Source organism: Camelina sativa, chromosome 8 (genome assembly GCF_030686135.1).
Source record: "Camelina sativa cultivar CO46 ecotype springtype chromosome 8, ASM3068613v1".
Classification (NCBI taxonomy): domain Eukaryota; kingdom Viridiplantae; phylum Streptophyta; class Magnoliopsida; order Brassicales; family Brassicaceae; genus Camelina; species Camelina sativa.
In genome coordinates, this window is record NC_141887.1 from 5,035,043 (window position 1) to 5,059,924 (window position 24,882).

Here is a 24,882-nt window from a genome sequence, read left to right on the forward strand (position 1 = left end):
AGAATATTTTAAAGAATCATATCATCTAAATTACCATATTAATTTCTTTTATTAAATTATTCATCAAATAAAATCTTTTGATATCTAACTTTACATATTAATTTGTTAATTATCATTATACTTTACATCTCATTTTTATATATGAGTCTATTTTGCGAAACAAATAAATTATCGTATTATTTATTATAATTAAAAAATATTTTTATTTTCGGATATACCATAAGTTGAATTTTTAAAAACAAATATAAAATTTTCAATCTATGACATATTGTCATATTCAAGCTTTAGTAATATTATTCTTTAAAATTAATATCTATTGAATTAAAAAATTTGTTGAGTAACATGTCAAAATTTGAATATTTAAATTTAATTTCATATTTTTTGTTGAATTTTATAATTTTATATAATATAATAAACTTTAAATAATTTATTTTGAAATATATTTAATATATTGAAATTTGATAAAAGTTAGAAACTATTAACACTCTAAATTGATTTGTTATAGCAATGTCAATAATATATCACTATAATATGAAAAAATTTCAAGAAACCAAGTATATTAAAACAAAAAGTATAACAATGTATTAAATTACTCATAATATAATAACTCGCTTTTTAAAATCTAAATTTACAAAATTATGTCTCGCATTCAAGTCATGATGTAGAATATACATTGTTGAGATAACTTCACATAAATAATCTAATACAACATATTAAAATTTTATTTTAAAATATAAAATATACAAAATTTTGTATAAAATAAAATTTGATCAGTGTTATACTATGGATACTTATCTAAAATCATTAACAATATAAAACTCACAAAATATGTGTGTTTTTTTCAAACCATCATATTTAGCATATGATTTTATTGCATAATGTTTTATCCAAAATTTTTTTTAAAAACAAGCACATAAATTATATTTTATATAAAAATTACAATATAAATAAAAAATAAATTTCAACCCGTGCTCTAGCACGGGTCTTAATCTAGTATTTATATATAATGTAAAAAAAAATTTTGTTAGATTTCATATTTTGGATATTCATCATTTTGGTATGTCGGTCTAATATTTTTAGTTAATTTAGTTAGCATATTCCAGGGTATAATATATAAATTATCAATTAATTAGCAATATTTCTAAATTCGATATTCTGAAATATAATTTAAATTTTTATAATGTTTAAACTTTTATAGACGATATTAATGACTAAAATTAATTTATTTTGATTACTAATATTTCGATTACTTAATATTTTAAAATTGTATGTTTTATTTTTTTTTTAATTATAATTTTGTCATTTGTATGTTTAGAAGAAAAAGAAATATAATGGAAAAACTAGAGTATTTTTAGAAAAAGTGAGTACATTAACCAAAGAAGTTTGGGACCAAAAAGACCTCTAGTCTCAGTCAATCCTCCTTTTTCTGCCAATAATTTGGGTCAATTTGTTCAAAGAGCTACTTAATACCAAAACTTAATCCTACCATTTAGGAGTAATCTTGTGATCAATATATATACTCCATTTAAAAACGAAAACATTTTTGTTAATAATTAAAAAAAGAAAAAGAAATGAAGAAGTCTTTTGTTGTCCAACAAATTCGAAGCTTTTACTCCCATATTTTCTCAAGGTGAGTAATATTTGTAGCCTTGTAGGGCCAGTATCACAAAACAATCTCAACGACTTGATTAGGCTATAAACTTTTCATATATTATCTGATCTCTCTCTATATATAATAAGAACCACAAAAGCTTCTTCTCTTAGTTACGCTTTGCATTGTTAGATTCACTTTGGCTCTCTCTCTCTCTGCTGATCTGAGTTAACTACGATTCACTTTGATCAAACCGTGAGAAAGTTACAAAACACTAATCCTTGCAACCATAAATGACAAAAGGTGTTTCTAGTTTCTCTCCATCGACAGTGTTTCTCCTGCCAGTTCTCAACGTCGACACAACGTCTTCTCCTTCTCCGGAGATTATTCGAAAAAGGTTATATATGGAATTTTTTTAGGGTTTGCTGATTACCACATACATTCATATATATACTTTTTGGTTTCTTGCATCATCATATATGAAAATAATGGTTACGCTTAATACATAAAGACGTGCGTCTTCTTCAATGAAACCTAATCAAATCTAAATTTTGTACAGATACCTAAAATGGCCGCTATGGATCCGAGAAATAATGGTTACGCTGCTCCGCTAAATGTATGTAAACAAACCCTTCACTACTCCTAACAAATATAATTAACTAATAGTTTTTGAAAAGCTAAATTAAATGTAATATTATTATTGCAAGGAGCGGGAGAGTGCAACAAATTTGGAACTTGCTGAAGTGGTAGAGGTGCAAGATGATCAAAGTGTAGTGTCTCACACGTCCAATGATTCCAACCTTCAGAAAAAGATGATGAAGAAAGAAGAGAAGAAGAAGGGTGGCTGGACAAACGCAATCATTTTGCTAGGTATGTCATGTAAATTATACAAAAGTTTAGATTTTTGTATGAGTTACAAATAGTCTTACGTAATTATATTCACCATTTTTAATCTGAACAGCAAATCAAGGGTTAGCGACTTTGGCCTTCTTTGGGGTGGGAGTGAACCTGGTGTTGTTCCTAACACGTGTTATGGGACAAGGTAATGCAGAGGCTGCGAACAACGTAAGCAAGTGGACGGGAACAGTTTACATGTTTTCTCTCGTGGGAGCGTTTCTTAGCGACTCTTATTGGGGTCGTTACTTGACTTGCACCATCTTCCAAGTCATCTTCGTTATCGGAGTTGGCCTCCTCTCTTTTGTTTCTTGGTTTTTTTTAATCAAACCTCGAGGTTGTGGCGATGGGAACCTTGTCTGTAACCCTACTTCTTCACTCGGAGTTGCTATCTTTTATCTATCTGTTTATCTTGTAGCCTTTGGATACGGCGGTCACCAGCCAACGCTGGCTACTTTTGGTGCAGACCAGCTTGATGATGATCAAAACTCCAAAGCTGCGTTTTTCAGCTACTTCTACTTTGCCCTCAACGTCGGAGCTCTCTTTTCAAACACGATCCTTGTGTATTTTGAGGATAAGGGGTTGTGGACTGAAGGCTTCGTGGTGTCACTAGGCTCCGCCATTGTCGGTTTGGTAGCCTTTCTGGCCCCAACAAAACAATATCGTTATGTCAATCCATGTGGGAACCCGTTGCCTCGTGTGGCGCAAGTCTTCGTGGCCACTGCTCGAAAGTGGAGTGTTGTTCGTCCGGGAAACCCCCAGGAGTTGTATGAAGTGGAAGGTCCTGAATCTGCTATTAAAGGAAGTCGAAAGATATTTCACAGTTCCAAGTTTGTCTTCTTGGACAGAGCAGCAGTGATTACAGAGAATGATAGGTAAACCATATCCAAACAACATATTTCATTAATGATATATGTGATTGTGATCTTTTAATTTATGAATAGTGCTGGATGCATGCAGGAATGAGACAAGGAGCAACGCATGGAGGTTGTGCAGTGTAACTCAAGTAGAGGAGGCAAAATGTGTGATGAAGTTGCTTCCAATATGGCTATGCACTATAATCTACTCAGTGATCTTTACACAAATGGCGTCTTTGTTTGTGGAGCAAGGTGATGTGATGGATGCATTTATAGGGAAATTTCACATCCCTGCGGCGAGCATGTCGGTCTTCGACATATTCAGCGTCTTTCTATCAACAGGACTCTACCGCCACGTCATATTCCCATACGTGAGACCCACGGAGCTTATGAGGATGGGGATAGGGCTGATCATAGGGATAATGGCAATGGTGGCTGCGGGGTTAACAGAGATCCAACGGCTGAAACGAATAGTCCCGGGGCAAAAAGAGAGTGAGCTCTCAGTTTTATGGCAAATCCCACAGTACGTGCTTGTGGGAGCTAGTGAGGTGTTCATGTACGTTGGACAGTTAGAGTTCTTTAACGGACAAGCACCAGACGGGTTAAAGAACTTAGGAAGCTCGTTGTGTATGGCTTCGATGGCATTAGGTAACTACGTGAGCAGTTTGATGGTTAATATTGTTATGGCTATAACCAAGAGAGGTGAGCATAGCCTCGGATGGATACCGGAAAATCTAAACGAAGGTCATATGGATCGGTTCTATTTTCTGATTGCCGCAGTAGCTGCTATTGATTTCGTGGTTTATTTGATCTTTGCAAAGTGGTACCAACCCATAAGCCATGATGAAGATAGCATCAAGGGAGGTTCTGGTGGTAACCTTAAGACTGTTTCTGAGTTGGAACAAGTTTGATTTTCTTTTGTTTTGTGTTTTAGATTTCAATTTTTAGCCATATCTCATCTTTTGAGATGTTTCTTTTTTGGTAGAAGACTATCTTTGTTAGTTTTTAGAAATTCAAGTGCTTGTTAGGGTCATAATACTAAAGCAGAGCATAATAAAATTAGGTAGTAGTTGTTGAAAAATCTTCCAATTCCTTTGCGTTATTAAAAAAAAAAAACCTAGTCCTTTGATAGTTTTAATTTTGATATTCACAATATTTCTTATAATTAAGGAGTTGAATAAAAATGAATTTTATTATTTATGAATCATATGTTACATTCTATATTCTTATAAATTTAATTAGCTATATTTGGTTTAAGTGTACTCAAGTTTAGGTCGCTGTCGGTTTAACAGTACCCTATTATTGTTCGAGTGTTGGTCCAATTTCATTCGAAGTTAAATCAATTTGGTTCACGACAACAAAAATACAGAGAAAAGGCTAAGACAAAGATAACCAGAAAAAAAAGAATTAAAGCATATCTAGTGGAAAATAGTAACCAAACACTAAAAAGCAAGAATTAAGGTTGAACATAGTACCTTTTAGCAAAGGATGTTAAAAAGTAGATAAGAGAAATTAGCTAGCTAGGGAGAGAACAAGGTGGCATAAATTTCTAAGAAGACTTGGACGATAACTTTGTGGTGTTGACGAGAGTTTAACGACAAAAAACACTGAAGAAGCTTTTGTAGCTCAGCCGCTGCAAAGATCTGTCTCTCAACAATCATCTCCACCATCGACGTCCTGAAATCTTCGTATGGATCCTTTGACTTCTTCACCACCGCAAAACTCTCTGCCTTCGAAGAAGTGTCCGAGGAGAAGCTTCTGGAAGAAAAGAGAGTTTCTGATGAATCATCATCACTTTCTTCTTCTTTGTCTCCTTCGTCTTCTTCCTCTTCCTCGCTACAAGACCAGTACCAAGACCCGGTTGACTTAAAACGTGAGGCGAAGAGAGGATCAGAACCAAACTGTGATGATCTTTGCTTCCTGTTTGTCTTGACCTTCTTCCTTAAATCTCGAAACGAACGGCTCTCTTCGTAGAAAGGGTTTGGTGGGAATATCGATGATGACGCATAATGAGGGCTAGAGAAAGCATGATGATGATGACTCTTTGGTCTTGGAGTTTTGGACGTTTTAGCTTCGGTAACGAAGAACCTCTCGGAAGACGTGGCTTGACTTGTAACAGCACTAGTCTCAACGACGTCGTATAGATCTCGTGGTCGGCAAGAGTTTAGAGATGACCGGACCATTCTTGAAACCCGGAGCTTCATTCTTTTCTCCATGTGGTTTAGCTAGAGAATCTCGATGGAGAGAGAGAGAGAGAGAGAGAGAGAGAGAGAGAGAGAGAGAGAGAGAGAGAGAGAGAGAGAGATGGGTATATGGGACTATGGACTATTGAAGAAGAAGAAGAAGTAAATGACGTATTAAAAGTAGTGTCTCTCCCCATACTACAAAGACTTTTAAGGGAAGGGAGAGATAAATTCTCTGTTCTGTTTCTTGTACTGGCTTTTCATATTTCGTAATATTTATGATAATTTAATGATTACAACTTTTTACGTTTACTCTTTCTGCAATGTCTTTTGTCATTTCACTGTCGTCGTTATCTTAAACTATTCGAATTGCTGACACAAAAATTAACCATTGGAATTTCCTTGTTGCTTTTTTCTTTCTGTATTTTATTTTAGGTATAGACACTTCACACACTTGACCTTTAGCTTCCTCGTTTTTTTCTTCACCAATTTTAAAATTATTTATTTTGAATATTTGACAATTAAGTGTTTTGTAATGTTTGTCATCTAGTAAGTAAAAAATTCTTTATAAGTTTATTTTTTATAACAGTCAGTTCTCTTTAGCTCTTTTCGAATTCCTCATCATCAGGAAATTTAAAAATGTATAGAGGAGAGAGTTGGGTTGTAAATCCTCTTCTGTTTGGAAGACGTCACTTTATCATTGTAACGTAAAGGATTTTGCATTGTACCCATAAAACTACTACTAAAGTCAATCTTTCGTTAACGTTACAAAATTCGTAATACAATTTATTTTAACAATATAATTGCCTAATTGAAACTTAAGTCTCCCCGGAATTCGTGCATTAGTTCTGGAGAATTTTTTCAAAAAGCAACTTAATTCGAATTAAATGATTGAAAATGACAATTACACAAAAAGGCAGTACTGCACGACGATCACTAAAAGTCAAATTTTATGTGCATAAAATAAAACAAGTAACATTGACTTTTTAATACATAAAAAGGTGAAAACATTTATCAATAAAAAAAAATTCCAAAAATTGCTAATAATATGTATTTTAAATATGATCATTAATCAAATTGTATATTAAGTCTTAACTTATTGTATATTTTCGGTTCAAAAATGCCTATGTAATTAATCTAATCATTTTAAAATGATTTTCAATAATTTTAATTTATGTTAAGTGATTTTAATATTGTGCCCTGCATCCACAGTGGAGCCCTCCCATGCATATATAATCCCACTATGAAGAAGATGGGGATCGGACCCCAATGATGACAGGTAAACCTGGCCAAAGTGGAGGGAGGACCACTACCCTCCCTATGTAGCCTCTTCAAATTAGCATGATTTTAATCTTTAGCTGCTAGACCAAACTTTCTATTTTGTAATTTTAAGCACAAATGATATATATTTTATTTTCTTATAGAGGAGGAATTATATAGGTCAGATGTTTGGTAGTGAATGTGTGCGTATTGGCTAATCTAATTTCCCTTTTTACGTAAAATAGTAAGGTTATATAGCCTTATGGGTGCGGTGGCTGGTTGGGGACCATATCAGCCTCTTCCTGTATTTGAATTTCAAATTTAATTACACTAATTTTGGGTTATCTATGTATGATGTATTTCACATAATTTTTTTTTTATATATTTATTTTCTAATAAGAAGAATCACTTGCTCAAAAAAAAACTATTTATTACTTGTTATAGGATATGATCACATGATGGCTAATAGACGTTAAGGATAAAAACAAAATTTAAATCATAAACTCCTGGATAATTCTGATAAGTAGTTTTTAGAAATTGTAATTCTTTGAATTATATAATGTTGTATTATATAATTTCTTCCTACTTTTTTTGCTTTTTAGAAGTGAACTTTCTAGAAATTGATTTCCTAAAACAAAATTGCCAGCTTTGGAATCGAAGGTGAGACTACATTCTGTGGTGGTCAGTGTAAATCAACACAAGAAAAAATAGACTGGACCAAGACAACGGCTACATGCTAGGCTAACCGATTCGACCCAGATGCTCTTCTTCGTCTACGCCTCCTCTGCCGGATTCTCCATATACTTAGTAGCACTAGAACTCCTACAACACACAACCGGAATAATCAGAAATGTTTTAATAGCCTTTTTACGAAACAAGAATCATATTTTGATCATGCGATAAAAGATTAAGATGACTAAAGAATAAAGATGTTCAAAAAGGTTCGTTAATTACCACTAGCTGCAACACCAGCAGGTACGATCCACCGAGTAGCTACTAGAAATGGCATGTCAATCTGCAAATATGAGAGCAAAATAATATAAAAATTTTGGTCCTTCCAAAATTCTATTAGTTAACCAGAAGGTAAAATGAGTTACCTCGTCTTTATTGAATAGGCCTCCAAGATACTTGCTTCTGTGAGAATTAAGCTCACCTCCTTCCTTGGCTGGTCTCCAACGTGTTGGTCTTGTATTCTCCACTGTAGAATTCAAGCCTCGACCCAAATCAATGCCACGATATCCTGGCAATCTACGGTTCCTTCCTCTGACATGTAAATTATATCCTTTAGTCCCCCATACTTCATATCTGGAGTCACTCTCACAGATTAGCTCCTTTCCGATCACAGAAGAGTATGTTGAAAAATTTACATCAGTTCTTCGGGATGGCAGTTGTTTATCGTCTACGGTTACGGGAGAATATCTCTTCACAAATTTTGAGAAAAGTACAGGGTCTTTGATATTTGAACTGCTAAAATCTAGCATTTTCTTCAGGAGCCAGTAGCAGTTGGTGACCATATGGCTACTGTCCAGGCAATTTGAGTCTCCATAAACACCAACTCGACCTTCGCCAATCTCCAAAAGCCCAAGAACAGCAGGGTCTTCCTGTAAACAGAGCCGCATTATCACAAAAAAACCACTGCAATTCAATTACAAAAATTTGCAAGACACAATTTGTATCTCATTACCTTCAATGAACCAGTTTGCAGTAGATTCTGTGTAGCACCACTCTCAGAGCTGTCCAGTAAAGGAAAAGTGTGCAAAAACCCACCAGCAGGAAACCTGACTATATTTGTTCCAGAAGCATATCGACTCTGCTCACCATCAATACTGAAATCCCCATTGAGAATTTTGTCTCCAAACGCAATCCCAAACGCTGCGAGAAGGTTATTAAGTGCAGGGATATTTGCACCTCCAGTGACTGGAGTCCACCAACTGCGCGTGTTATCATCAAAGAATCTCATCTTCACCATAGTATCAACATTATACCACTCAGCAAACACAACCAGACCCAGTCCTGCATTTATAACGTCATCTCTGAGCTTTTCAATTTCTTCTGGAAAGTAATCATCTTCGAGGTCAACCATCAATAGAGTTCCATATTGCTGAGCATCGAAACATGTAAGGGGCGAACCAAGAGTCTCTATATAGTACCCAGCATCACGTAACATATTGTACATGATGTGAAAGTTTGTATGCAGGTGATCGCCATGCCAATCAAGAATGTCATTGCGGACATCCAAAGAGTCTCTTGGAATATAACCTGGAGGATATTTTATGCTGTGAAATTGATCCCACAAAATACGTTTGGCTCGTGGTGGAGTGGGAATCACTTTCAGTTTCAACTGAAGAGAACACGTACTTCTTCTAGGCCCACTTTCTCCAGGGGACGCTGGGCTATAGATTTTCAAAGTTACATTTCCCTCTATTTCACCTGCGAACTGTGCACCTTCTTCCTTGATCTGCATGTGTAAAGCTAGATAACCAGTCCAGGGCCATATGATATCTGGGTACTTAAAGTGAATGCTCAACAGATTTCCTTCCTCGTTTGCAGGATGCCATGTTGGTGGACTTTCAATATAGCCTATGACACCCATACCATTTAGAATTGTAGTGTTGAAAATCACAGGCATGGCACCCGCATATAGTGGCTGACGACAAAAGGGCCAGGAATATGGGCAATCATTATAATCAAGAATGCTCGGGAAAATGCTTGCCCGGGGATGGTAGCTCTTTAGAATTTCATATGATTCTAACCTGACAAAGAGTTGAAAAGTTAGAGACTAAAAAATTTCGGAAATAGGATCAAAATAAAAATAAAGAATCCAATGGTGATTATCAGTATGGAGAAGTTAACTTACAGATCAACTCTTCCAGCACCCTGCTCATACATATTAGGACCTAAAAGCTTAGCAGCACCTTCGACCAACGCCTGCTTCATGCTTGCTGGATTGAGCAGATCCTTCCTTCTAGCTTCAGGAATAACACTTACAAGCAGACAAACAATACCAGCAACAACAGGACTAGCCACACTTGTTCCAGACAAGCTTTTACAACCAGTGCTGATCTTTGACCCCATAATGTCACGGCCATATGCAACCACATCTGGTTTGACACGGCCATATCTGTACACAAAATTTTCAAGTTAGGAGCTGCATAAAAACAAGTATTTTGTATTTCTATTTCTTCAGTTGTAGAGTTTGTAAAAGGGAATGTAGAAGCAGGAAAGAAATACAGTACCCATGAGGAATTTCCCAGGTGCTCATGCCACGAGATGAAAATGAAGCTATGTGATCATCATAGTCAATACCACCGACACCTATGACATCACTCTGGTCAGCTGGATTATTTAACGTTCCGTAAAGTGGCCCATCATTTCCTATTGCAGACACCATAATGATATTGCTGGCAGTTATTTCCCATACCTGTTCGAAAGAAATACTCCACCACTTGACCCAACAGGATAATGCAAACTTCAACCAAGAGCTTACGGAACAATTACCTTCTCTACAAAAGGCAGATCCAAGTAATCCGGTCCCCCAATGCTCAAATTTAATACATCCATATTTGTTGCTATAGCATAATTGAAAGCATCAAGAAACCATGAGGTGTATGATACCTGCAACAAGCTGAGCGCAAACTTATCATAACCTAATTGATTAAGTTAACTTGCATATCTGGGAAAACATGTATGGCAACTATACTATCTTGAGGACAAAAATAAAGATCAACGTGTACCTAACAGTATCTTAGCAACTGTAATTGGGGAAACACAAATAAAAATCAATGGATCATGTGTGAGTTAGTTTCGTTTAAGGAACGTTAATCCCCTTTTTAGTTGCTACATAAGAAGATATATCTGTTGCGTGATCATGCATTACCTGGGAATCTGTGAACACTCGGAAAGCATAGAGTTCCGTGTCTGAGGCAAAACCAAGACATTCTGGATTTTGACCAGCAATAACACCAGCAACAAAGGTCCCATGCCCCAGGTTGTCATTCAAAGTGTCCTCATTTGTCCAATTTGTACGCTCCTGAAAGTTACTGCGTCAATACCAGCTTCAGAGCTTAACAAGACAAGAAAAGTAGAAGATCAAAGAAAACTAGCAGCCTTAAACACTACTCGTATCTAAAATCTTTGAGAAATAGTTGGTACCTTGATATTGCGGAAATGAGGATGGTCAGATCTTATCCCAGTGTCAAATATGGCCATCTTGACTTTAGCACCAGTGTAACCTTTCTTCCAGAGAACATCAGCTCCAAACAAGGACGTAACTTGAGTCTTCTGCAAAATAGAATAAATGTAACTTGTAAAAGACCTCACTTACAGTTTACGATATGAAAAATTAACACATAGATCCCATTAACAAAATCAGGTATTCCAGTAGATTCCTATTTACAAATAGAATTATATCTGAAGATGTAACTTAAATAATCTCACACCTGACTGAGAAGATGTCTACTCCAGTTCAATGTGGTGTTACTTGTATCCGCCATTGCAGAGGAACCAGTTCCTTCTTCGAAAGACATCGGAGTAAAGATCTTCCCTGGACGTTTATTCCCGTCGAGAAAAGACTCTCCAAGCAAAACTCTCTGATACTTAAACTCAACGTTCACGTCTTTAACCATCTCCAGCCTCTCAATCTCTCCAACCACGTCCTCTTTCCCGCTTTCCCGGATCCATAGAACACCAAAATCAGTCGGATACTTCGACGCCGGGTTAATCCTCTCGATCCAACCCCAACCACCGGATCGGACCTTCGATTCGAGGTAAATTCGATGGTTTTTCGCCGGTTTGTACTGCTTAAATCGGATTATGTAGTTCGTCTCCGTCGCAGTCTCAGACTCCGAGCGAGTCACGTTCTGCGGATTGAGATTTTCGTGCTGGGGACGGTGAGTGCTGGGACGGAGCCAGAAGATATAAACGGAGAGGACTATGACGAGGAGATAGGATCTGTAAGCATATGGAGAAGCTCGTGCAAACACCTTCATGGCGATTTGGTTGAATTTAGGGTTTGATAGCAAGATTCATTCGCACACGCACATCCCCGTACCTGGTGATTTTGCTTCACTCCTTTTGTAATTTTTGATTTTCTCTGACCCTCTGTGATGAACACTGCAGTGATGATGGAGCGACTTTTGAACCGGTTGGTTGGTTTAGCTTTATTGAGTTCGGTTTAGTATTTTTCAACAATTCGGTTTATAATGTAATCCAGATCTGGTTCGGTTTGGTGTTTTAAGAATCAAAAATTATTAAAATGATTAAGATGCTGAAGAGGTGATTTCTAAATTCATCTGAAATTATAAATTCTTAAAATTAAAACATATGGATTTTGAAATAACATGTTTTATCTTTAGATTTGAATCCTTCTATTTTACACTTTCAAATCCATTTAAAATATACTCTGGATTTTGAAATCCAAAAACAAATCATTAAATGAATAATATCGGATTTTAACAAGTATTTGTAAATCATAAAACCAATAACACATAATTTTAATAAATATTTTAAATTTAATAATTAAATAACAAATAATTTTTGTTTGGATTTCTAAATCCATTAAAATAATAGAACTAATAACCCATCTTAATTTATGTTGGCCAAAAAAATGTCAATGGTCGTCAAATACAAGAAGACCAAATAGACACTGCACTTGAATCGGAGTTGTCTAAAGATTCTACCATTGGTGCCTCTTCAAATCCATGTCTTTTCCACCTCAAAAGCTTCAATTTACTCTGAGTTGAGCAACGACTGTTTTTGATTTGCATTTGAAGATCAAGATCATCAGAAATCTTCTGCTTTTCCATTTTTCTTTTCTTGTTTTCTTGAATGTGTCGGCAGGATAAGTTGGTGAACTTAACTGTTTTATGGGTTTTTGATTCTGTGTAATTCATCTCATGGAGGTTAGATCTGAGCTCCGAAAACATTCACGAAGTGGAACTCGGAAATGGGTTATCCTGGTTGGGATTGTGGCTTTTACTCATGTTTTGTTGTTACTTTCATATGGTGACGCCTTGAGATATCTGTTGCCTGATGGTAGAAGACTGAAACTTCCTAATGAGAGCAATAAGATGATGAATCCGTCACGAAACACACTTGCGGTCAGCGTTTCTGAGGATTCTGTCTTGGAGAAAAATGGGAATGTTTCAGGTTTTGGTCTAAGGAATGAGACAGAGGATGATGAAGGGTTTGATGAAACTGTTGATTTTGAGAGCTTTGAAGATGCAAAAGATAGTGTCAGTGTCATTAAACAAGTTGTTGAAAGTAGTGTAAAGCAAAGTCCGGAAGTTTCAACTAGTAAGTATGGATATCAAGTGCAAAATGTGTCGGTTGAAAGCCAGAAGAAGGTGAAGGGGTCTATGTTAAGTGCTAGTTCATCTATAGCTGGTCCTGCTTCCTCGGTGGGGAAGCTACCTGTTTCTGGAAATAGTGCCTTGCTAGTTTCTAAGCAAGTTAGGAAGAAGAAGAAGATGCAGTGTAATCTTCCACCAAAAACTGTGACAACAATCGAGGAGATGAATCGGATTTTAGCAAGGCATCGTAGAACTTCACGAGCAATGGTAAGTTTTGCAGCTGTCCCTTTTAGTTTGTTTTTACCTGTGAGACTTTAATTGAGAAGATACTGCTTCCAATGTAGCGACCGCGTTGGTCTTCTATGAGAGATGCAGAGATATTAGCTGCAAGGAAGGAGATAGAGAATGCTCCTGTTGCAAAACTTGAACGGGAACTCCAGTAATGTTTCCATGTTTAAGAGGTAAAATTGCAGAACATAAGCCTTATTCTAAACTAAGTTTACTGGTTAAGAAAAAGAGTATGGTGCATACAGATACAGGTGTATATGAATCTCTTGACATTCCTTTTGTAATGTGTAAAGAATAAAATTCATGCCATAAGGTCCAAAGTTGAGACAGTTTTCTATTTGGAAGTTAGTATCGAGAAGAGAGGGACAAGGGAAAGCCTGAGTTCATATAATATGTTTAGTTCACAAATTTGGTCTGTTTGGTAGTGCCTTCCTATAAAAGAGGTAATCTTGACTTACCCGATTCAGTTATCCATCTCAGGAGTTACGAACTTATGGAACGGATGCTCAAAGTTTATGTATATAAGGAAGGAAGCTGCCCCATTTTCCATACTCCAATACTCAAGGGATTGTATGCATCAGAAGGATGGTTCATGAAGTTGATGGAAGAAAACAAGCAGTACACTGTAAAGGACCCCAGAAGGGCTCACTTGTACTATATGCCATTTAGTGCACGGATGCTAGAATTCAAGCTTTATGTGCGTAACTCTCACAACCGCACAAACCTACGCCAGTTTCTTAAGGAATACACTGAGCACATCAGTGCCAAGTACCCTTTCTTCAATAGAACCGATGGGGCTGATCATTTTCTTGTTGCTTGTCATGATTGGGTATGCATCTCCTGAATTCTTCAAATTGTACTAATCATTTCATTTCATCAGTGGGAATTACCTTTTTAACTTGTGTTAACTAAACAGGCACCATATGAGACAAGGCACCACATGGAGCATTGCATCAAAGCTCTATGCAATGCAGATGTAACTGCAGGCTTCAAGATTGGAAGAGACATCTCACTTCCTGAAACATATGTCCGAGCTGCCAAAAATCCTCTCCGTGATTTGGGTGGGAAACCGCCTTCTCAGAGGCGAACCCTGGCTTTCTACGCTGGAAGCATGCACGGTTACCTACGTGCAATTCTGCTGCAGCACTGGAAAGACAAAGACCCGGAAATGAAAATCTTCGGTCGGATGCCGTTTGGTGTAGCGAGCAAGATGAATTACATTGAGCATATGAAAAGCAGCAAGTACTGCATCTGTCCAAAAGGGTTTGAAGTAAACAGCCCGAGGGTGGTTGAATCTATTTTCTATGAGTGTGTCCCTGTGATTATATCAGACAACTTTGTGCCGCCTTTCTTCGAGGTTCTTGATTGGAGCGCGTTCTCTGTCATTGTTGCGGAGAAAGACATACCGAGGTTGAAAGATATTTTGTCGTCGATACCAGAAGAGAAATACGTAAAGATGCAAATGGCGGTGAGAAAGGCGCAAAGGCACTTTCTGTGGCATGCTAAACCGCAGAGATACGATCTGTTTCATATGGTTTTGCATTCTATTTGGTATAATCGAGTGTTCCAAGCGAAGCGTAGATGATGGACTGGACTTCTTATGGCTTACGAGTTACGTCCAATGTACTATGTACTTGTCTATTGTATGAGTACAAAGTTGTAAATATTGACTATGGGGCATAAGTCCCTTTGCCTGTTTCGCTGTTTGCAATTCTCTCCTAATGACCTGATGATGGGCCTATCCATGGGCTTACGGCCCTCCATATTACAACCCTACTACGGCAACAAAGTTAGAAGTGTGCCTTAAACGTCGACGTTTAGTTTTAAGGGACATTCGCTTAGACAAAGTTCCTTTGAAGCTCGTCGTCGTCATCAGGGTAGCTTGAATCAAAAAGCCATGAACAGTGAGAAGGAGGAGGAACCATTGGTAGAGATCGATGATTCGAGTAATGTTCTCGATCTCACTAGCTATCAGCTCCACAGTCTTGATACGGTCGAGTTGCCTACGACCCTGACTGAGCTAGACCTCACCGCGAATCGTTTGTCGGGATTAGACTCGAGGATCGCTCAGCTCTCCGCGCTCAAGAAGCTTTCTCTTCGCCAGAACCTAATCGATGATTCCGGAGTCGAGCCTTTGTCTCGCTGGGACGCCTTGTCCGATCTCGAGGTGATTCTCCACTCTCTGATTTCATTTATTTACTTCTGAATCTTATGAGTGCTTTGGGAAATGGTGAAATATGTCAAACATGCATTTCTCGCATCTGATTTTGTTGTTGTCCCCCTGGAACCAATCTAGAACACTACTTTTTGATGCAGGAGCTAGTTCTCAGAGATAACAAGCTCGAAAAAGTACCAGATGTCAGCATATTCTCAAAGCTTTTGGTTTTCGATATATCTTTCAATGAGATCACTTCGTTGGAAGGATTATCCAAGGCCACTAGCTCACTGAAGGAACTCTATGTGTCTAAAAATGAAGTTAACAAGATTATGGAGATTGAACACTTGCACAACTTGCAGATTCTTGAATTGGGGTCTAATAGATTGCGGGTTTGTCCCCTCTTCTTTTGAGATTTTTCTATTTGCTTTACAGTGGTTCAGCAATATATATATGACTGCATTGTGGTTTCAGGTAATGGAAAATTTGGAAAACTTCACAATTTTAGAAGAACTATGGCTCGGAAGAAACCGTATCAAAGTTGTCAACCTGTGTGGGCTCAAATGCATTAAAAAGATCAGCTTGCAGAGCAATAGATTGACCTCTATGAAAGGGTTTGAGGTGTGTATTATTTACCATTCTATATATATCCTGCAAACTCAAACCAGCATTTTATTCTTCTCATGCATGATAACAATGTGCCCAGGATTGTGTTGCTCTTGAAGAGTTATATTTGAGCCATAATGGTATCTCAAAAATGGAAGGCTTGAGTGCATTGGTCAACCTACGGGTATTGGATGTGTCGAACAACAAGCTTACATCAGTTGATGATATTCAGAACCTCACAAAGTATTTCACCTTTCCCTTTGCTTTAGACTGATTTATGTCCTTTGGTGCTTTGTTTTCTCCATCCTTATTTTACCTTAACCTACAGGTTGGAAGATTTATGGCTTAATGATAACCAGATAGAATCACTTGAAGCAATCACAGAAGCTGTTACAGGATCTAAAGAGAAGCTTACCACTATCTACCTCGAAAATAACCCTTGTGTAAGTTTAACCAAAATTAAAGTCTTTAGTCACTGTTTATCGAATTTTTGTCACGCATTATTGTAGGATCTCATATCTTGATTTTGGTTTTTGGTATGGAATGTCAGTGAAATGAGACATGTATGATCCCATTGCTGGTCTTGTTCAATGCACATAGTAATCTAGATGAATCCTTTTTCTCTATATCTTTTGATAATCCATAAAAAACATTAGCTTTTTCTGTAGGGGAATCATTTTACTTTGGATCCATTAAGCGATATGTAATTCTAAATATGTAAATTTTTATTTGTCTATCTCTTGGCAGGCCAAGTCTTCGGATTATGTTGCTGTGGTCAGACAAATCTTTCCAAATGTGGAGCAAATAGATTCTAACTTGTTTGCTTAAAGATGGATATTCCTCCTCTGCTCTTTTTTTGAATGTCTACTTCCTCATAGTTCAGTCTTCAGAGCATGGGCACGAATTCAGGAAATCAGGTAAAACAGTGGTTTCTCGAAAATATACATGTCTCAGCTGTTTATCATAAAGAAGTGCAAACGAGTTCTCTTCATAGATAATTATCAAAACGTTTTGAAATTCTAGTGTTCTCTTGCAAGGAAACTAATGTACTTGTTTTTGGTCTGTAAAAGTATGTTGACACTGTCTGTAAAAGGGAATCCCGAGTCTGAGGTTGTCTTTGTTTCCACCAACACTAACTTGAATACTGTTATTTGTATTTTTGACTTTTCCCCTGGAGTTCTTATCTTCATAGTTTCATGTGAATGATTGTTCAGTATTGAAACTTTATATAAGTGTAACAAATATTTCTCAAAGGAACTAAACGTGAAAGAACATTTTTTCGGGAAGAAAACCCTCTCTGTCGTCTCCAACTTAACCATTGTAGCAGCAGTGAAGGCTGGCCACTCCGATCAAATCTATTGAATCCGTTGTAAAGTAAGGGCAGTATTAGTTATGTTGGACAAGACATCGCATCTCTGTCGTGAATGTCCAAATGTCAGTTTTACTCCATACGTGGTTGTAAAGTCCGATCCGAACCACTAGTGTCATCTTCATCCTAAACGAATTATATATTCCATTGAAAAGTCCTTTATCACTTCATATATTTTGATTAGGTTTCAATTGACTGGAGTGTTGCTCGGTTTGGAAAGTCAACTCCACTAACCGGTGTGATTTGATTTGATTGTTTACTTTTACTTTACACCACGCAAGAAAACCGGATTAGATGAGATGAGTTGTGGCGAATGAAGACATGACATGTGTTAAATCCACGAAGGCTGGGTCAGTCGTTTGTTCACTTTAGTTTTACCGCAGCTTAAACATCCATGTAATTCCCGTGAGAAGATAGTTTTGCCGGAGATAGTTTATAGTTTTCGCGTCCAAAAACCCTTCCGACCTTTTGAAGTCGTGTTCCCTATCCTTTGTTCCTCACTCTCCGATTCATTCATCGAGCCGGAGAGCTCACCTTCCGCCGCATAAAATGGCGGCTCTAGAGAGCCCACAGCCGGCTGCAACGACGACTGCGATGAGGCATGCTTTCGGCAACGTTCTCTCAGTTCTGATCCTCGTCCTCATTGGTGTCCTCGCTTTCTCGATCCGTCTCTTCTCTGTGAGTTCACACTCTCATGTCTCTGCTCGTTTCATTCGTTTTCAGTGTTCTAAAATATTGCTAGGCTTCAAGATCCGATCGGGCTTAGTTTAGATCCGACTATTCTAGATCCGATCTCATAATTTGCCATTGATTGGTGTAGCTTCGTTTCTTCCCACACACTGTATCTGTGTTACTTTATGTGACTAACCTCATACCTTTTCATTTTTGAATATTTTCAGGTTATAAAGTATGAAAGTGTGATTCATGAGTTTGATCCTTACTTCAATTATAGAGTCACTCAGGTTCACTCTCTTTTCTTATTATCGAGGATATATTAGTTTTAGCTTTGTTGGCGAGTTCTTCTATATTAATTTGTTGTTTATTTCAGTTCTTATCGAAGAATGGAATATACGAGTTCTGGAATTGGTTTGATGATCGGACCTGGTAATTTTTTAGGATCTCCTTGGTCTATTGCTATCTTCAATAGCATATTTTATTTGTTTATGTTTCAATTTATTTGATTTTAGGTATCCTCTTGGCCGTGTGATTGGAGGAACTGTTTACCCTGGGTTAACGTTGACTGCTGGAACCATCTGGTGGTAAGTGTAGTTTCACCGTTATCAGCTATTATTTGATGATACATACGAATGGGGTAGTTTTAAATTTGTAATGTTTATATTCATCTGCGACAGGGTCTTAAATTCACTAAACATTCCTCTATCAGTAGAGACTGTTTGTGTCTTCACTGCACCTGTATTCTCAGCTTTCGCATCCTGGGCAACGTACCTTTTGACCAAGGTTTGTCTTTTTTTTCTTCTACTATGATTTCACTAGTAAATTCCAGAATCAGTGAATCCAACATTGTATTTACTTTGTAACAGGAAGTTAAAGGCTCCGGGGCAGGACTAGCAGCTGCTGTTCTTTTGGCCATGGTAATTTATTCAATTAGTTTACATGGAAATTTTCTTCAAGTGATGTTTTTGAAGAGTTCTGAACAGCTTTGAGTTCCGAGAACATCATGACTATAACTTTAAATAGCTTATTGCTTGGTTATATGATGTCATGTACACCATTCAGCATTGGTGCATCATTTAGTGGAATTTGCCACAAAAGCCTATTTATGCGATTCTTTAGAATGTTAATTCTTTCTGCTAAATGGTTATCTTTGCAGGTTCCCTCATATATATCCCGATCTGTAGCTGGAAGCTATGACAATGAAGCTGTTGCCATTTTTGCTTTGATCTTCACTTTCTATCTTTACATAAAGGTTAGCGTTTTCTCCAATGCCATGTAAAGTTGGTTTGATTTTCACCACATGGAGCATGTGTATAATAAAATTCCTTCAACAACTAACATCAAGCTTTCTCTTGTAAATATCAGTTTCTTAGTTGCAAATTCCTGTTAAGTTTATTCTCCTGATTGATCCTTATCATGAATTTTATGCAGACATTAAATACAGGTTCCTTGTTTTATGCCACCCTGAATGCCCTTGCATACTTTTACATGGTAGGACTTGGAATAAATTTCTTATTCTTTTCTCCTTTTCCTCGTCACTATTATTCTCTACTCAGTTTCACCTTTTTCCATCATTTAGGTATGTTCATGGGGAGGTTACACCTTCATTATCAACCTGATACCAATGCACGTGCTTTTGTGCATTGTAACTGGCCGATACTCTCCTCGACTGTACATTGCCTATGCTCCATTGGTAAGAATCTTTCCTTTCTCGGTTTTTTTTCCTTGAAAAATCTAAAATGTACAAGTGAGACTCAAGTATATTATTCTCTGTCCAAGGTCGGACTCTAGCTATTAGTGAGTGACAAAAACTGAATTCGTAATATGATTGAGAAATGTAAGGGACATAATTGTTTAAGCCATTCTTGAACTGTCCATTGGAGACGTAACTATGAAGATCCGTGAATGATGATGATTCAGATGGTTTTCACGAATATAGATAACATTCTTTAGTATTATTCTGAAATTATTTGTCATCCTATGTTGGAGTGGAGTGGTTATGTATCACATAAGATGCTGAATATAGTTGAAAGGACATATTACTAAAAGTTATTGACAGCAACTGTTCCCATGCGTATGCAGGTTGTGTTAGGCACGTTGTTAGCTGCATTGGTGCCTGTTGTTGGTTTCAATGCCGTTTTGACTTCTGAACATTTTGCCTCGTTTTTGGTGAGTTTTTTTTCATTATTTTGTTATGTATGCCTCTTCATTTAATGCTCAGTTTATTGATTTTGAATTTTCGTGTAAGTTGGCCATGTATTAGTGCGGTCCTGTGCATAATTTTGTGGACGCTAGTTTACTAGTTGATGCCTGTAGAGTTATTTAAGATAGAACTTTGAAGCCTTCTAAATTTTCTCTTGGGAGATATATTAATATGTGTACGTAGTAAAGTGCATTGAGATGGATATATTGAGTTTAAGCTTAATGTTAATCTATGTACGAAAAAAATGCAAGTGCACAGAATCTTGTACTTTTTATTCTCTTTATTTACTTCTACGTTTGTAAAGAAAAATTTATCGATATCTTATGCAGGTCTTCATCATCATCCACGTTGTCGCTCTCGTATACTACATCAAAGGCATTCTTACTCCTAAAATGTTCAAAGTTGCTGTGACACTTGTTGTGTCTATCGGCATGTAAGCTTTTTTATACTGCTGCTCTCTGACATGTCTACAATTACCATTTACCATAGAGATGGGATAACCTCTAGCTTTGCTGGATTATGCGTCATGGGGTAAAATGTTCATCTCTGCTCCAATATTTTTGACAGGGTTGTGTGTTTCATAGTTGTGGCAATCCTTGTGGCATTGGTGGCTTCAAGTCCAACAGGAGGATGGAGCGGTAGGAGTTTGAGTCTACTTGATCCGTGAGTTGTTCTAGTATTTCTATCTTTTTTTCTCCTAGAAATTTAGTTTCTTCGCAAATTTGAGTATGTCCTTGTCCACATTCCAGGAATTCTGCTTTATCATTTTATAATTGTAACATATCTGACACTCCGTTTTTCTTGGTTTTATCTATATTACAACAGAACTTATGCAAGCAAGTATATTCCAATAATTGCAAGTGTCAGTGAACATCAACCTCCAACTTGGCCGTCTTATTTCATGGATATCAATGTTTTGGCTTTCTTGGTCCCTGCCGGCATCATTGTGAGTTAAATTTTGATTGTAGTTAGATTTTGTACTACATGAAATGACTCTTTGTCCATATATTTTGTGTTGATTCTTTACTTTTCTTATCTTCTGGTGGTAGGCGTGCTTTTCGCCTTTATCTGATTCCAGCTCTTTTGTGGTCCTTTACATTGTAATGTCTGTATACTTTTCTGGAGTTATGGTGAGTTGCATGTCTACGAATTCCAGTTTCATCTTTCTATTGCCTAGTTCTTTTAGTCAACCCTGTATTCACATGTCTTCCTGATCCCTTAGGTTCGTCTTATGCTCGTGCTCGCTCCAGCAGCATGCATCATGTCTGGGATTGCACTCTCTCAAGCTTTTGATGTTTTCACGGGTTCCATCAAATACCAGTTAGGTGGATCGTCTAATTCCACAGATAATGTAAGTATGCTTCTCTCTCTACTTAATTCTCCCTGATAAGTCATCTGTGCTGACCAAGTTCTGGAAAAAAAAAATGGGTGTTTCTATTGTTAGGCAGAGGATACGAACAATGCCCCAAAAGATGATGCTTCTGCTGGTAAGACTGACAAGGGTGAAGAAATTGTAAAAGAGCGGTCCTCTAAAAAGGGCAAGAAAAAAGAGAGGGAACCTGCTGATAAACCTTCTGTTAAGTCCAAGGCTAAGAAGAAGGCTCTTGTTTTGCCACTTGAAACCTCTATTGTTGCGCTTCTTCTCCTTATAATGTTGGGTGCTTTCTATGTGGTATGTAGACTTTCTTCGAGCTGTTATTTTAGGGTCCCATCTTTTACAGTTAGTTTAAACGACAGATTACAGATGATAAGGCTTCCAAATGCATACCTTTGCTTTGTAGATTCATTGTGTCTGGGCTGCTGCAGAAGCATACTCAGCTCCATCAATAGTATTGACATCTCAATCACGCGATGGCCTACACGTCTTCGATGATTTTAGAGAATCTTATGCATGGTTAAGCCATAATACTGATGTGGATGATAAAGTAAGTTACTTTGACAAAGACAAGCCAGTTTTTGGATCCTATTAAGTTTCTTTTGGTAGAGGTGTAAGTTGTCTTTGATATATGAAGTTGCCTGAGTTTGGTATTGCAAAACAAAATCATGTAGGTGGCATCATGGTGGGACTATGGTTATCAGACGACAGCTATGGCTAATAGAACTGTTATTGTTGACAACAATACCTGGAATAATACTCACATTGCAACTGTTGGCACTGCAATGTCATCTCCAGAAAAGGCGGCGTGGGAAATTTTCAACTCCTTGGATGTGAAATATGTTCTTGTCGTCTTTGGTGGTATGTGTCTGGCTCGTGACATTGTCTTCTGATGTATTATTGCTGACCCATATTCTCTAATTTGACAATCATTTCATCAGGTCTTATTGGTTACCCAAGTGATGATATTAACAAGTTTCTGTGGATGGTTCGTATTGGAGGCGGTGTCTTTCCTCATATAAAGGAAGCTGATTATCTGGTACTTTTTTGCTTTTTGTTTTGTTTCGTTTCTTTTGGTCTTAGCAACAAGTTGTGATGGCTGATTAATTTTGAAGACTTTGAATCTGAACCTGGTTACCTATTAATTGCTTTGCAAAGAGAGATGGCCAATACCGGATTGATTCTGAAGCCACTCCAACAATGTTGAACTGCCTTATGTACAAGCTCTCTTACTACAGGTACGATGCGTTCCTATAAGTGTAACCTTTAACGCTCTTTACAAGGCTCAGTTTCTAATATCTTTCTTCAGGTTTGTAGAGACAGATGGCAAAGGTTACGATCGGGTGAGGCGGACAGAGATTGGGAAGAAGCATTTTAAGCTCACACATTTCGAAGAGGTGAGATTTAAGTTATTTATTACAAACCGGGGGCGCATTGATTCTACTTAGATTCTGGTAAATATGACTGGTTTTGACATCAGGTTTTCACGAGTCACCATTGGATGGTTCGGATATACAAGCTGAAACCTGCCAGGAACAGGATTCGGGGTAGAGCAAAGAAGCTGAAATCGGTAAGCGAAATTAGTCTGAAATCCTCCTACATATTATATAACCCTATTCAACCTTTACCTATAGATGTCTATTTACTTGAATCATAGCAAGTATTAGTTGAACTTCGACTTTAATAGTCAGTACACAAGTGTGAAATAAGCTGAGAGGGATTGTGACGCTGTTGTGTTGAGACGAGATAATATTAACGTACTTTTTGTTGTGTTGCCAGAAAACAACAAGCTCTGGATGGAGTTCAAAATCAGAGAAGAAGAACCCTTGGGTCTAGAAGAAATCCTAGAATTTTAAATGTTGGATGGTGGAGTTATATTGTTAACTCTTAGATCTCTCTTGTTTCTCCGAGGAATTGATGATGCAGACGCAGTAAAGTTTCTGATGGGATTCATAAAAAGTTTTGTAAACTTTATTTGGATCTGTTTAAGGCGAAGTTTATGTTTATTCGAGAGAGATCTACGAATATGGTGGCAAAATCGTGTCCAATCCAATCCAACCAACGCATATAAAAATTGATGTATATAGCTCACGTTTGAGTTCTTAAATATAAATTTGATCGCCGAGAGAAATATAATTAACCAATTGACTTATTTAGTCGATCTGTCTAATAGTTTTATATAACACTGAGTCTGAGTTACGTGATAGGATGTTCCAAAACCAAAACAAAAAAAACTACACTTCAGAATTTATTTTAAAATGCCCACGACCACCCAATCACCCTCTATCTTAATAGCATCATATAAACAACAAGTGAATACATTCATAATTTATTGCTTGGGAAGACAAAAAATAAAAAGGGTAAGAAGAGTATACATACACTCTCGTTGCCTCTCTGTCGACTATATATCTCTTCTCCTGCTCAATATCTCTCTCATTTTTTTGAATCTATATATTTCTATCGACTTGGCATTTTTTGTGTTGCCAGATTTCACGAGGTGGAAGATGTCTACGTGTTTACATGAACATCCATATTCTCAAACAAAGTAGAGACAGCTAGAAAATTTGGTACTCGATGAGATAATATAAATAGTATGTACAACTATTAATATTTAGTAATGAATGGAACTCCTTTTTTTTTTTTGGCAAGCATATAGCACATTGTGCAAGAAGACATGCACGATAGGTTTGCACTATATTTTTTATTAGGAAAAAAGATTGTCAAAACTCATAAGTGATAACTGATAAGTAGACATATAGTTTTATATGATTTGACGAAAAGTTGTCAACGAATTTTATTATCAAATTACGCAAGCAAATACGTTTATCATCAAATCATTGTACGCAACTACATCTACATTTTAACTGGTTCAAATAAAATAAATAATAGAAGAGGTAAAAACTAACAGATACATGATGATAATTCAAATGACCCATTTAATTCGGTTTTGTATAATTATCTGTACAATAATAATTTAACATAGAGATCATGCTTTACCAGTACATATTTTAATATAGTATATAATACATAAGATCTGTATTTCACAAGATGGAGAAAACATCACTTTTGGAAAAAGCAAGCGCAGGAAAAGAAAAAAAAAATCTATTCGAAGCATAAATACGTGGACTTGTGTAAA

General features: G+C 36.9%; 7 protein-coding genes across 17 annotated transcripts; 5 read left to right on the forward strand and 2 right to left on the reverse strand.

The window, feature by feature from the left end:
- The first annotated feature begins 1,545 nt into the window (after positions 1 to 1,545).
- Positions 1,546 to 4,423, forward strand: LOC104706299 (protein NRT1/ PTR FAMILY 7.1). Its single transcript, XM_019229109.2, has 5 exons — positions 1,546 to 1,988; positions 2,151 to 2,207; positions 2,299 to 2,461; positions 2,553 to 3,360; positions 3,446 to 4,423. Exons 2-5 carry the CDS (start codon positions 2,160 to 2,162, stop codon positions 4,251 to 4,253), a joined length of 1,827 nt encoding a protein of 608 aa, XP_019084654.2. The 5' UTR covers positions 1,546 to 1,988; positions 2,151 to 2,159; the 3' UTR covers positions 4,254 to 4,423.
- Positions 4,424 to 4,731: 308 nt separating this feature from the next.
- On the reverse strand, positions 4,732 to 5,784 carry LOC104706300 (transcription repressor OFP8). Its single transcript, XM_010422474.3, has one exon. It carries the CDS (start codon positions 5,556 to 5,558, stop codon positions 4,863 to 4,865), a length of 696 nt encoding a protein of 231 aa, XP_010420776.1. The 5' UTR covers positions 5,559 to 5,784; the 3' UTR covers positions 4,732 to 4,862.
- Positions 5,785 to 7,194: 1,410 nt separating this feature from the next.
- On the reverse strand, positions 7,195 to 11,955 carry LOC104706301 (subtilisin-like protease SBT6.1). Of its 9 annotated transcripts, none has more exons than XM_087463365.1 (10): positions 11,225 to 11,955; positions 10,938 to 11,066; positions 10,663 to 10,815; positions 10,284 to 10,400; positions 10,022 to 10,206; positions 9,643 to 9,906; positions 8,470 to 9,538; positions 7,883 to 8,386; positions 7,740 to 7,800; positions 7,195 to 7,607 (listed from the first exon to the last, which is right to left on the reverse strand). In XM_087463365.1, exons 1-10 carry the CDS (start codon positions 11,771 to 11,773, stop codon positions 7,522 to 7,524), a joined length of 3,117 nt encoding a protein of 1,038 aa, XP_087319491.1. In that variant the 5' UTR covers positions 11,774 to 11,955; the 3' UTR covers positions 7,195 to 7,521. The 9 variants fall into 9 exon arrangements, with proteins under 9 accessions (XP_087319491.1, XP_087319492.1, XP_087319497.1 ...); XM_087463366.1 differs by having other exon boundaries at positions 10,284 to 10,410; positions 11,225 to 11,915; XM_087463371.1 differs by having other exon boundaries at positions 10,022 to 10,160; positions 10,663 to 10,825; positions 11,225 to 11,915.
- Positions 11,956 to 12,364: 409 nt separating this feature from the next.
- LOC109125015 (putative glycosyltransferase At5g03795) lies at positions 12,365 to 15,074 on the forward strand. 2 transcript variants are annotated; one of them, XM_087463377.1, is made up of 4 exons: positions 12,365 to 13,342; positions 13,420 to 13,536; positions 13,844 to 14,192; positions 14,280 to 15,074. In XM_087463377.1, the coding sequence occupies exons 2-4, from the start codon at positions 13,481 to 13,483 to the stop codon at positions 14,946 to 14,948; spliced, it is 1,074 nt and encodes a 357-aa protein (XP_087319503.1). In that variant the 5' UTR covers positions 12,365 to 13,342; positions 13,420 to 13,480; the 3' UTR covers positions 14,949 to 15,074. The 2 variants fall into 2 exon arrangements, with proteins under 2 accessions (XP_087319503.1, XP_087319502.1); XM_087463376.1 differs by lacking the exons at positions 12,365 to 13,342; positions 13,420 to 13,536.
- On the forward strand, positions 12,680 to 13,393 carry LOC104706302 (uncharacterized). The gene has a single exon (XM_087460989.1). The coding sequence runs from the start codon at positions 12,680 to 12,682 to the stop codon at positions 13,391 to 13,393; it is 714 nt and encodes a 237-aa protein (XP_087317115.1).
- On the forward strand, positions 15,046 to 17,327 carry LOC104706303 (protein phosphatase 1 regulatory inhibitor subunit PPP1R7 homolog). The gene is made up of 6 exons (XM_010422480.3): positions 15,046 to 15,530; positions 15,680 to 15,910; positions 15,993 to 16,139; positions 16,225 to 16,367; positions 16,453 to 16,567; positions 16,872 to 17,327. The coding sequence occupies exons 1-6, from the start codon at positions 15,261 to 15,263 to the stop codon at positions 16,950 to 16,952; spliced, it is 987 nt and encodes a 328-aa protein (XP_010420782.1). The 5' UTR covers positions 15,046 to 15,260; the 3' UTR covers positions 16,953 to 17,327.
- Positions 17,328 to 17,383: 56 nt separating this feature from the next.
- Positions 17,384 to 23,752, forward strand: LOC104706304 (dolichyl-diphosphooligosaccharide--protein glycosyltransferase subunit STT3A). Of its 2 annotated transcripts, XM_087463374.1 has the most exons (23): positions 17,384 to 18,171; positions 18,393 to 18,455; positions 18,542 to 18,597; positions 18,681 to 18,752; positions 18,846 to 18,951; positions 19,035 to 19,085; positions 19,325 to 19,420; positions 19,600 to 19,659; positions 19,748 to 19,861; positions 20,251 to 20,337; positions 20,701 to 20,804; positions 20,939 to 21,034; positions 21,197 to 21,317; positions 21,421 to 21,501; positions 21,594 to 21,722; positions 21,816 to 22,043; positions 22,153 to 22,296; positions 22,421 to 22,607; positions 22,688 to 22,785; positions 22,905 to 22,984; positions 23,056 to 23,143; positions 23,227 to 23,316; positions 23,526 to 23,752. In XM_087463374.1, exons 1-23 carry the CDS (start codon positions 18,043 to 18,045, stop codon positions 23,580 to 23,582), a joined length of 2,337 nt encoding a protein of 778 aa, XP_087319500.1. In that variant the 5' UTR covers positions 17,384 to 18,042; the 3' UTR covers positions 23,583 to 23,752. The 2 variants fall into 2 exon arrangements, with proteins under 2 accessions (XP_087319500.1, XP_087319501.1); XM_087463375.1 differs by lacking the exon at positions 19,600 to 19,659 and having other exon boundaries at positions 17,899 to 18,171; positions 19,325 to 19,443; positions 19,725 to 19,861.
- Positions 23,753 to 24,882: the final 1,130 nt, after the last annotated feature.